Source organism: Canis lupus, chromosome 22, assembly GCF_003254725.2.
Source record: "Canis lupus dingo isolate Sandy chromosome 22, ASM325472v2, whole genome shotgun sequence".
Lineage (NCBI taxonomy): Eukaryota > Metazoa > Chordata > Mammalia > Carnivora > Canidae > Canis > Canis lupus.
Window position 1 is genome coordinate 45,915,793 of NC_064264.1, and position 13,261 is coordinate 45,929,053.

At 39.4% G+C, this 13,261-nt stretch overlaps 1 protein-coding gene across 1 annotated transcript in view; it reads right to left on the reverse strand.

Annotated features, from left to right (window-relative positions):
• Window positions 1–3,589: 3,589 nt before the first annotated feature.
• The window catches only part of ABCC4 (ATP binding cassette subfamily C member 4), a 247,566-nt gene continuing 237,894 nt past the window's right edge, over window positions 3,590–13,261 (reverse strand). The window contains 1 exon segment of the mRNA XM_025441091.3: window positions 3,590–5,335. Within this exon segment, the coding sequence (XP_025296876.3) occupies window positions 5,228–5,335 (108 nt within the window). The 3' untranslated portion in view covers window positions 3,590–5,227.

Consider the following 13,261-nt stretch of genomic DNA (forward strand, 5'->3'; position numbering starts at 1 on the left):
ATGTGTAGAGGAACCGGTATTTGAACCTAGAAGACTGTCTCCAGAGCTTTGCTTGTTTCCTTTTAACTGTATGTGAAGTAAGAACAGATTGGTGTAGGCCAGCAGATGAGGAGCTCTTCAAATATACCTTTCCATAGTCTACAAACCCACCTTCATCCACACCCATCTTACTCTCTTCTCTTGGTAGAAGAGGGGACCCTCTTTTTGTCTAACATCAATTATTCCATACTGTTTCTTTGGGTGCTCTTCGCCCAACAATCATCCCAACCAAAGCAAATAAGCAAGGGCAATAAACTAGGACCATCCTTGACAAAAATGAGATTTGGTCACCCTCTAGCCTTCCTCCCAGCCCTTCTGGGGGCAGCCCACACGCAGTGACCAATCAAAGCAGAAAGATAAAGGTCTGGCTATTAGCGCATATAGTAGGACAAGCCTGAAGGGCCATGTGACCTCCAGAACCCCGAGGGGTTAGCTGGTCATCCAGCCAGCATTCTGACTTCATTGTTCCCTCTGCCCTATCCTGCTTCTCTCTGATTCCACAAGCACTGATCGCAAGGTCAGGTGGTGATCCTGGAGTTCTGGGATCAAGTCCCACATTGGGCTCCCCGCAAGGAGCCTGCTTCTCCCTCTGCCAACCTTTCTGTGTCTCTCATCAATAAGTAAAATCTTTTTAAAAAAGTATTCGTTATACATATGCTTATAACATCTATCCCTAAATCCCCAAATAAAAAATGTAAGTGCAGGACTTTGTGTGTGAATATGCTTATCCTTTAAATACTCAATTTGATGGATGCCTGGGTGGCTCAGTTATATCCAACTCTTCATTTTGGCTCGTGACCCCAGGATTGTGGGATGGAGCCCTGTAATGGGGCACTGCATTCATCAGGGAGCCGGCTTGAGATTATTCTCTTTCTCTTTCCCTCTCCCCACCCTCCTACATGCCCACATGTTAAAAAAATACATCTTTTTTTTTTAATTTTTATTTATTTATGATAGTCACAGAGAGAGAGAGAGAGGCAGAGACACAGGCAGAGGGAGAAGCAGGCTCCATGCACCGGGAGCCCGACGTGGGATTCGATCCCGGGTCTCCAGGATCGCGCCCTGGGCCAAAGGCAGGCGCCAAACCGCTGAGCCACCCAGGGATCCCTGAAAAAATAATTTGATAAGGATCACCATGCCCATTAAAATGCCTGTTGTATTTTGTGGAAGCAAACCTGTGAACTTATTGCAATTCTTGACAAAAATATTTTTCCTTCTGTACTCGTGGAATGATCTAATCTATACCTTTCTTTTTTTTTTTAAATTTTTATTTATTTATGATAGTCACACACAGAGAGAGAGAGAGAGGCAGAGACACAGGCAGAGGGAGAAGCAGGCTCCATGCACCAGGAGCCCGACGTGGGATTCGATCCCGGGTCTCCAGGATCGCGCCCTGGGCCAAAGGCAGGCGCCAAACCGCTGCGCCACCCAGGGATCCCTAATCTATACCTTTCTGATGAAGACTACAATTTCCTTTTATTGACACAATTTCCAATAAAAGATCTTTGGAGAACTCAGTTGGGTCACGAAACTGGGTTAACCATTACTGTGGCTGTTAGAATTTGTTTTAATTTGAACTTTCTTAGTTTTCTTCATTCCAAGTGAAAGATCTCTTTCCTTTTAGTCAAAATAGAAGTCAAGCATTCCCTGAACTACATGAAAGGAATTACAAATGTTTTCTTCTTGAGATGTGGTGGCCAGAATGTCCCAAGGTTTTTTAGGGTAAAAATCTACCTCGAAAACACTCCAAATCAGATTTGTGGAAAGTTGACTTACACATTCAGGTACTAAATTTTTTTTTTTTTCAGGTACTAAATTTAACACACTTCAAGGCCTAAGATTGTGAACGTTATTAAACTTTTCAGAATTTGGTAGGAAACAAATACTCAGGCCAAACCTTCTGTGAGGAAAACAGATTTTCATCAGCTCACACAGGGACAAGGTAACCAGCTGATAAGTTAACCACTGACCAACCAAAGTATCACAATACTTAATAAGTCTAATTCACTGCATTTAATTGTTTCTTCATAAGGCAGCAACCACTTATGGTATTAGGAGGGAAGTTTTGGAGGTGATGGATATGTTTAGGAAGTAGATTGTGGGGATGATTTTAGGAAAATAAACTTATCTCCAAACTCATCAAGTTGTACACATTAAATATATACCTTTTTTTGTATGTCAATATATCTGGATAAAGTGGTTATTTAAAAAGAACCCAGGAAAATCTTACTTTTATTTCTCCTAAAATTAGAGAGGAAGTGGAATTTATCTTATTAATTAGCCCAGAAAATGCAGACCTTGATGTTTCATGTACCAAGAGCTTCAAATGAGGACATTGGGCTATGGGCCACAGGACAAGGCTTCAACGAGTTATTTTAAGAATTCAGCACAAGTAACTTCCCAGATGCAAGTTAGTCACTGGATTTCACTGAGATTTAAAAGAAAAACGAAGCTGAGGACTTTTTAATTGCAAAAAGGCACATGCAACATAAAAGTGCAGAAAATAACACAATACTGATCTCAACACCGCCCAGGTGGGGAAAAAAAAAAAGACACCTTAAATATCCTAGAAACTCCCTTTAATTTCCCCCAATTACCAAAACCTTCCACCTTCCCAAAGTGAGGCAACTGTCATGACTCAACACTAGTTTAAACTGTGTTGGAACTTTGCATAAATAGAATCATAAATATCATTTGGGGGCAGGTTTAAGTTTTTGAAATTCACCTGTGTTGTTGATGTGGTGTAACCGCTTTCATTGGGTGTTCTTTTTAATTTTAGCCATGCCAGGGGGTGTTTAGTGCTATCTCACTGTGGCTTTAATTTGCATTTCCCTGGTAACTAATAGAGTGAGCACTTTTTTGGTTATTGGTCACTTGGACATTCTCTTTTGTCAAGTGCCTATTCAAAGTCTCTTGTCCATTTCTCTAATTAGCCTTTCTGTGTTTTTCTTAATGAGCTTTAGGAGTTCTTTATGTTCTATGGTATTGCTTCTCAGCTATTAGCCTGCATCAGAACCACCCTAAGGGCTTGTTAAGACACAGATTACTGGTCCACACCACCACATTTTCTGATTCAGACATCTGGGATGAGACACAAGAATTTGCATTTCTAACAAGTTCCCAGGTGAGGCTAATGCTGCTGGTCCAGGGACCACACTTTGAGAATCAATGTTCTACAGTGTTTTAATGTTTATGATTTTGTTTGCTGTTTAATGTTTTAATGTTTGTTTAATGAATGTTTCTTGTTAATTCAGGGCAAAGTCACCTTTCAAAAAATATAAACTTCAACAACTTAATACTTGTTCAAGCCTTGGGCATAAGCTAGTGCTCTCTCCGTTCCTGGAAGGGGTACAATCAGGCTGGCTTCAATATCAGCTGTTTCAACCTGTCTGAAACCCACCTTGCTACTTAGAATATTTGGTACATCTAGTTAGCCAAGAGAACCAGTTGATAATGAAGATATTTTTTTGATCTCCGGAAAACTTGCTGGTGTTTAATAGCAAGGAAATGAGTCAGTAATCCCTCTAAGAACAAAACACAAGTCTCTGAATGGAGATGAAAACGGTCATTTATTTCAAATTGTTTCATTAAAAAAATGCTATGACATTAAAACAAATAATATAGAAACATGCATTTTTTAAACTGCCTTTAACCTCTATAAACCAAATAAACACATACATGCTTCCAGTATTTCCAATGTTTTAACAAACCTCATTATCATCATTGTCATTTCAGTTTCCTGAAATACTATCCATGACTACTGAACAAGGTACAGGCTTACTGAACTAAACATTCACCATATTATTTCTAACTATGAGGAATCAAACAGCTACTGCACTCAATATATCTTGTGTAGTTGCTGTGTGTGCTTTTTAAGGCTTGATGCTATAAAACATCCATTTCTCTCTGAGGAGTCCAAAAATCTGCTGTATGAGGGCATACAGCTTAATATATGCAACTTGAGGGTGGTTACACCTTTATTCTGGAGGTCATGAGAGTCCACATAACACCTTCAGCAATTTGAACTCCTATACCATAGACACCATTAGGAAAGTCAAAGACCCATGGTTCAAATAAAGTGCAGCAGGCCTTGGAAGGACAGTGGTTTGCTGACTGACTAATTGGAAAGACCAAAGTGCTATTAGTGGTCAGAAGTAAAAGAACCTGGGCAGGCTCATAACAGGGAGCCTCCTGGATGTGCCCTGAGAACACACTGCACAATTACAGCTGTTGTTGGCGACAATGTTTGGTTTTTCTCACCAAGTCAGGAGGCCCTATACAGGCAGTGTAAAAGGGATTTCGTTAAAGGCTAAACCAAAAGGCTTATATTCAGACAGTTATCTGTCAGTAAACCAGAAATCCAAATAAGACTACTGCCTGATAGTCCAGAATGACAGCTAGCAGTTGGGCCTTTTCTCAAAATGTCACCATGCTGAGCCTCAGACTGCAATGGTCTCCAGGGCAGGGTCACACAAACAGAAAGGTCACACATGTGGCCTTCATTATCCAATCACCAGCATGGGCTCCAGTTTTGAGAAAGTATTATTTTCTCTTCCTTGTCCTTCAGACCATGCAATTAAATACCACCCTTCCCTATTTTAAGAATATGGCTTTTTTGGTCACGAAAACGTCACTTAAAGTGTCTTTGCGGTTTTTCCTATTAGCTTCATCTGTACTATCTCAAACAGAGGCCTTTGGGGAGAAATAATGGATCCTAGTTGTTATGTTAAAGAAAGTGGCCAGAAAAAATGGCAAATTTCACACAGTCTTCAAGTCAACAGGATCCCTGATATCACTGGAAAGTAATATGCAATTTGGGAGGGTAGTGTGTAAAAAAAAAAAAAAAAAAAAAAAGTCTGTGACAACTTTGTCTTCTACCTTACAAAATGGGTTTTGGCTCTGAAGTCTCTTTAAGGCACCAAACCTGATGGACAGCTTTTACTGGTGTCCTGCACCTGTGATTGGATAAGGAAAAAAATAACAAGAAACTATTACATATAAATAAAAAATAGTATATCATTCTGCTAGAGCTTGAAATAATTGAGTGAAGTTGGGAGGAAAAAATCCAAATAAACATCTTGAATGTGTAAAATATCTTCTGCTAGTGTAAAAAAAGTACAATGTAGTTTACACAGTGCAAAAACTATTTTAAAAATGCCTTTGGAATAGACTGAATGTTGTAGTAGAATCACAGTGCTGTCTCGAAAATAGTAAAGGCTGAGGGCTGTCCATTGGAAGCATTCATAACCACGTGGCCATTCTGAGTAATATCTGGGTAATTCCTTTTGAAGTACACCTGTAAAAAGGAAGGGAAAAAAAAGGTATAGAAAGAACATGTTAAAAAGTTTTCAAGTCCTCCAACCCAAGGTGATGCATTTCAACCTCCACTTCTTGTGATGGGAACCTCATCACTGGTGAAAGTACAATTAAAAACAAACAGGATGAAAAAAAAAAAAAAAAAAAAAAAAACAAACAGGATGTATTCCCTTCTCTGAAGAAAGTAGCCCTATTAAAACCCTTGGCAGGGCCGGGCTTCGTGCCCAACAACCTGTAGATCCACTTTGGTTCTGATCATTCTGATTCCCAGATAGGTTTTTATCACTGCATTAAATTGATAAAGCAAAATCATTTTACTGACTCAAAACCTGAAGATAAATTAAAAACAGGGTGACAAAGAGCCTGGGGAACCTAGCGTCTATACGAGGGTTTCTCATTTTCACACATAAAATGAGCACAATAGATTTGGATGTTAATATCAGGTTGTAATCCCTATATTTTATAAACTCTGATTGACAAGCATTGAAATGCGGGCGTATATGTATGAAATATCCCAGCGTTTAATTTGCGCAGCAAAGCAGTTATAGGGGCCTATAGAAATGTGATCTGAGGATAGTGGGCCACAATAATGAAAAGAGAAGCAAAAGCTTTAACAATGACTCAACCAAGCAACTTCTCTAAAATGTAAGATGATACCAAATAATAGGACAGTTCTTTGCCAAGCCTTTGAGTTCTTGAATTCTACCAATTTCTAGCTGAACTAGAAGAGATACAGGTTTTCTGATAAATGTATAATCAGAACATAAAAGGAATGAAATGCTGTCAAGTTTCTCTGTTCCACAATCATCAGTTTTTAGTAGCTGTATCCTATCTCAGTTCCTTGACAGATGCGCATAACAAAATGAAATAATGTCAAGACTTGTGAGCTCTTATCTCAAAATGTGTTTGGGTGAAAAAGGACTTCAAATGTAATTTTTTTCTTCCCCCAAAGAAGAATGTGAAAAGTTTTGTTTGAGTCTTTAAAACAGAAAATGTACCATCTATCTGGGGTTGACATATGTCATGAGCTGGGTCGCTTAGTCATATGATTCTGGATCTATTTTATAAAACCTGGCTCCAAATATATTTGTGGATGCTGTCAACAAAGTTATCATGGGAGATAATGGGCTTCACATACAAAAAAGAAAATTGTTGGGACACCTACCTTCAGATTAAGTGTACTTTTTTTCCTTTTCTCTTGTTGCTTGCATACTTGCTACTCCAAAAATAACATTACATTTGAAATACTATATATATATATATATATATATATATATATATATATATATTAAAATGTCACTTAAGGAGAAAAATAAGGACTGCCCCCAGGATTGTTTGGAACTCACTGGGTAAAAAAAAAATCAAGGTTATTTCGGAGATAATGCAAGTATTTAAAAATAATAACTTGGGGTGGGGGATAATTTTTTATGTAAATTTAATGTTACCCATATTTTGTATGGTTATATATTTATGTACTCCAAGAACAATAGTTATTTCTTGTCGAAACTAAAAATAGTCAATAAAATAAAAATACATTTTCATTTTCTGCTGTTTGATAGGCATCTCCCAAATAACCTGATTCCTTTCCCTATAATCTGCTCAATGTAATTTTTTTTTTTTACAGAGAAAAATGTCATCATTAACAATGCTTTGCTGAAAGGGCCCCAGCTTCGTGGTCTGAAAAACTTGAAACTAAACACTCCAAGTGTGAAATGCCCATGTATAGAATCCTTGAAATGACCCTTCACTTCATCCCATGTTGATGTGTTTGGGAATACACTCCAGCTAACAGCAGAAGTGAGAGGGAAAGCATCCCCTTTCCCTGAGTGGGTTATGAAGGCAGCTGAGGGAAGGGTCTCATACCAGCCTGGGAGGGGCAGGCCCATGTCTACTCTCTCTTCCTGTGACTCATTGCTGATTCTGGAAAAATCACTCAAGCTCTCTCTGTACCAGGTGCCTTACCTGGGAAGTGAGACAGTGACTTACCTCATAGGAACTAATTACTGGCTACAAACTGCAGATGGAAGATACACCACGTAAGTGGCGGGTGTGATTAAGAGGCCGCTCTGAGAGGTGGCCCCCTGGTCACCGGACAGGAGCAGCATCACCCTGATTGAATGAGGAAAATAAAACAGCCAGGAGAGGTCTTTTGGTGGCTGTTGTGACTTTATCTTTACAGAACTGAGACACCTCAAATTCAGTGCATATGGTCACGGGGGAGGTGGAAAGCATCGAGAGACCACAAAAGTTGCAGAGCTAACACGCACTGTTCACTCTGAGCAGGTACTTATGCTCTTCAGTCTCAGTTTCTCCATTTGGCAAAAGGGATAATAATAATGCCAGCTCAAAACTGTTGGGAAGATTCAAGGAAACAATGCTGTAGGTCTGAGATCAAGACAGGCAGATGGTAAGGTCATTGAGTATTAGGTTTCTTGTCCCTTTTTTTCTCCTTTTGGGTTTGGTTCATTACAGACCATCTGATGGAGGCTGAAATGAAGTTCAGTATGTGTGTGACTCCAGCTTGTCAAAAAAGCAACCATCACAGAATCACATCTCGCTAAAAGCAACAGAGCAGTAAGAGCTGCCTAGGCATGGATGAAGGCCAGCAACAGAGCTTTTATTTACATTGCATTCAGAAGACAGCAGTTCAATATGTTGCATTCTGGTTCCAGACTCTGTCTGTTCACTCTTACTACACTGCATGGGCCTGGTTCAGTTCCAGTAACTCTCACACTTCTCATCTTTACAGCAGGTGGAACTCCAGTGTAGACACTGGCAAGCATGTCACCAAGGTTAAAGAGTACTGGAGAGTTAGTGACGACCTCTGCCTTTTCATTAATGGAAATGGACTTCCCCTCCCCCAGTCCTCTCAGAAATCATCCTAAACAGCAAGGGTACTGTGAGATTCAATCAATCAATCAATCAATCAATCAATCAATAAAGCAAGCTCATTTCTGATGAAATTGGGAGTCCTCAGATATCCCAAATGGCAAGATATCTGGATGGGCTGCCAAATGCAACTAGATCCAGTGGGGCTGGAGTAAGACAGAGTGGAGATGGCTGTGGGAGATCTCAGCACTTGTGGGAGAACACAGGTGTCCAACTGCCTGGTGAAATCTAAGGCATGTCAAGGAGGAACCATATAGAATCACCATCTCTGCCTGGAGAACGCACATGGATGAGGCCCTCGGAGAAGAGAGATACTGAAATGCAAATAATTGCCCATCTTTGCGGACTAGGAAGGAGGACAGGCTAAATGAACATGCATTTTTGATTTCTCTCTCTTGCTTACACACACACACACACACACACACACACACACACACACACATTCTCTCTCTCTGTCATGAGGAGCTTCTAAGTTAAGTAGATTCCCTTTGGCCTGAAATAATGTCCTAGCCACCACTACCCTAAACATATGGTCCACGAAAAACTCAAAAGGGAATAGTAGGAGTAACAACAACAACAATAACAACAATAATATAATAGTAGTACATCTGTAAAGGACACAAAAAAGGGAAGAAAAGAACAAGATAAGCATATGGTAAATACTCACCAGATGAAAACTATATAAGAAATATAATGCAATACATTCAAAGAAAATGTAGAACAAGCAATCTATGGACAACAGAAATTCGAGAGTTTGGAAATAGGCACAGCAACACAAAATGATGAAACAGGAGTTGACTGAGGCTAAAAGTGGAGGAGAATATGAAAGCATCATAAAATGGATAGCTGTATGAATGCAGCAAAAAGTACATTAACCACTGGGGTAAAAATGGATGAGACATGAAGGACAGTATTGAGAAAGCAAGCATAATTAGAAACTAAGAATTAACAAGGATCAAAGGGGAAGAACAGACAACATATACATGATAGATATTTGTAAAGAGGAGATTAAAAAATTTAAAAAAAAAACCTCAAAGTCATTAATTCAGGTAATGTTCAGAAATAAAAGACTTGAAGCTTGGGACCAACAGAGTACCGGATACCCTAGAAAAAACTAACAACCTTCAAAACAGAGAGAGAGTCCTTTGCGCATCCAGGAAAGAAGACTGAGTTACTTCTCACTTGGCTTTAGACTTCTCCGCATGAATAAACAATAAAAGAATACTTTACAGCAAAGTTTAGAGCATACTAAGTGAAAGTAAATGGGACCCAAGAATTTTATAACCAGAACATTTAAATTAGAGATGCAGCAAATACTTCATGCATGCAGTAAAGTCAAGGATTCTAACTCCTACCAACCCTCCTTTAGGATGCTACAGCACCCTTTTATAATCTTTTAATTTTACTATCATCCACAACAGTAAGGACGTTTCATATTATACTGAGACTCAGTAGAGATCACCATCTGTACTGAAAGGACATCCAAGAAATATTTTCTATTACTATGAAAGATTCGCTGTTCTTTTTCTTTCATTCCATTCTTTTACATCTCATTTCTTTTTTTTTTTTTTTAATTTTTATTTATTTATGACAGTCACACACAGAGAGAGAGAGAGAGAGAGAGAGGCAGAGACACAGGCAGAGGGAGAAGCAGGCTCCATGCACCGGGAGCCCGACGTGGGATTCGATCCCGGGTCTCCAGGATCGCGCCCTGGGCCAAAGGCAGGCGCCAAACCGCTGCGCCACCCAGGGATCCCTTACATCTCATTTCTTAAGACACGCAGGTCATGACTAACTAAGCGAATTCCACAGCCCCACAAATGGATCACAACCTGAAGTCGGAAGACGATATACTACAGGACAGGTTTTAGCCAACTAAGAGATGAAGAAAGTAGCATTTGAAACAAGTAAGTATAGTAACAGGGTTTAAGTATTTTTAAAGATTTGAAGGTAAATAGAAGAAAGAAAGCTACTTAAACAACTAAAATCTATTTGGAGCAAAAACAGAGAAGAGGTGTCATTGTTTATAATGGGGAATCAATAATAATAAAGTGTTCCTAGAAGAAGTGAAACGTAAACACGTAAAACAATGAACAAAGGGGAAAAAACAGTTGCCTGACTGGCTCAGTTGGTGAAGCATGAAATTCTTGATCTCAGCTCAGGGTCATGCATTCGAGCCCCACATTGGGTGGAGATTACTTAGAAATTAAACTAACAAAACTTTTAAAAAACACATACTAGTTAAAAAGTTTAAAAGAGAACACTAAAAGTTGAAAGCATTAGATAAAATATATCTATGATCTCAATAAATGACAATGGAATAAAATTCATCTGTTAAAAAGGGTCAAGGATTAAAATTAAATCCCAGAGTTAAACTCAATAACATGCCATTTATAGGAGATATATCTATAATCTGATACTAAAAGACAAAGAGATACAAGGGAAATGAAAAAGTGAAAAGCAGGGGATGCAACAGCTATTTTAAACAAGCTTGTATTCGGAGATAGGTGCATTAAATGAATCTAAGAAAGAAAAGCACTTTAAAATAGAAAATAGAGGCACCTGGGTGGCTCAGTCAGTTAAGCTGCCGCCTTCAGCTCAGGTCGTGATCCCAGAGTCCTGGGATTGAGCCCCACATCAAGCTCTCTGCTCAATGCGGAATCTGCTTCTTCTCTGTATTTAGCACAGGAGAAGCAGATTCCGCAATAAATACAATCTTAAGAAAAAAAAAATTTTTTAAGTTCTTATATTTGTAAAATGTTCTGCATTCTTCAAAACAGGTAAGCATATACCATCTCATCTGATCACTGTAGTAAGAGAATGACAAGGTGGGTCAGTGCTGTAATCTTAGCATGACAAGCAAGGACCCTTGGCTCAGAGACCTTGGGAGACACATAGGGCCCTGGGGCTGCCAAGTCCTTCCTCCACCTATTCAAACTGGTCCAGGCTCCTAGAGCATAGAATATTGGGATTTCCTAACACTGGGGCTGTATCAGGTGATTTCACAAACAGATAAGATGCCACCTGTTACACACTGGGAAAAAAAGAACTCCAATAAACCTCAGTTAGATCTGCTTCATCATCCAAGGCATTCAACCTTGGTGATGGACTGATGTCCCCTCAATATCTGTATGTTGAAATCATAACCCCTCAGTCCCTGAAAATATGAGTATATATGGAGATAGGGTCAGTTAAGTTAGAATGAGTCACATGGTGGGTCCTTATCTAATGTGACAGGTACCCAGATGAGAGGAGATTAGGACACAGGCATACACAGAGGGAAGACCAAGCTAAGACACAGGGAGAAGATGGCCATCTACAAGGCAAGGAGAGATGTTTCAGAGGAAACCAACCCTGCCAACACCTTCATTTCTAAATTCCAGCTTCCAGAACTGTGAGAAATACCTTTCTGTTGCTTTAAGACATCTAATGCCCCTTTCATCTTTATATACGGATAAAGTACTTTCTCTACTCTTTCATGGATCATCTGTGAAGGTCAATTAGAGAGTGATTAAGCTTGCTTATACCAACATTTTAAGAGAAACAACAATGTAGTCAAGAAAACATGACTTGGAAGTACCTTTTCCTACATGCTGAGTTTTCTTTTCAAAGGAGTGAATATCAACCTGTTAGGAATAGAAAGCTTGTTGACCTAGGCTAATCCTCCTGCTGTTACTGTTCTCAGTGATGCATTTGATTTTTGATGGTCGCACATTTAAAAAACTGACAATCTGATGGCCTGTTCTAAGAGGACCCAAGCCTATGCAGAAGTAATGTCAACAAGATCTTCAACTGGGGTGAGAGCTAGGGCATGTATTCCCATCTTTCCAAAGAGGGGACCTGATCCAGTGGCACAACTGAAATCCCACAGAGGCATTCTGCCATTATTAGAACCTGGCCCCACCTTGAACACCATGTAAGAAAAGGAGAGGGGTTTGGAAACTTGACATGTGGACTGGAGCGGCTCTCAGCCTCAGCCAGCAATTCACCCTCTGCTCTCCACTGACCAGCTCTGTGGCTTTAGGGGAGTCCTTAATCCTGTCTCCTCATCCACAAAGTGGGATAACAAAGAACCACCATGAGGATTAAGTGAAATCATACACGAGAAAACCATGTAAGTTAAATGATAAAGAACTACTACAATGTGGGAATGCAAGCTGGTGCAGCCACTCTGGGAAACAGTATGGTGGTTCATCAAAACGTTGAAAAGTGGAGCTACCTTACCATGCAGCAATTGCACTACTAGGTATTTGCCTGAAAGAAACAAATGTAGCAATCCGAAGGAGCACTTGCACCCCAATATTTAAAAAAGCAATGTCCACAATAGCCAAACTACAGAAAGAGCCCAGATGCCCATCAACAGATGGATGGCTAAAGAGGAGGTAGTGTGTGAATGGACTACTATTCAGCCATCAAAAAAAAAAAAATCTTGCCATTTGCAACAAAGTGGATGGAACTAGAGGGAATTATGCTAATTGAAATGAGTATATCAGTGAAAGACAATTATCATACAATCTCACTCATGTGCAATTTATGAAACAAAACAGGATAATAGGGGAAGGGAGAGGAGAACAAAACAAGGCAAAATCGGAGAGGAAGACAAACCATAAAAGATTCAGTCATAAGAAACAAACAGGGTTGTGGGAGGGGAAAGGGGGATGGGGTAACTGGGTGATACAAACTATGTTAAGTAATTAAATTTATATTTTAAAAAATGAGAGCAAGACAAACACAAACATACAAAAACACATACACACAAAGAATTACCCAAATGTAACACTATTAATATTGTTAAATGAGGTGAAGGATTACTGCACCAGGAGCCACAAGACTGCTAACTCTGTGATCTATGAACACTTCTGTACATATGTTACACTTGCATTAAAACATGTTAAAAGAATTGATTTCTAATTCTGTGTCTGCTGCAAGCTAGAGTTAACATAGGGTAGGGCCACCTTCCTTCTAAGGGTCCTAGTGTCCTCACTTGTAAAATGAGGATGTTGAACTATATACTATC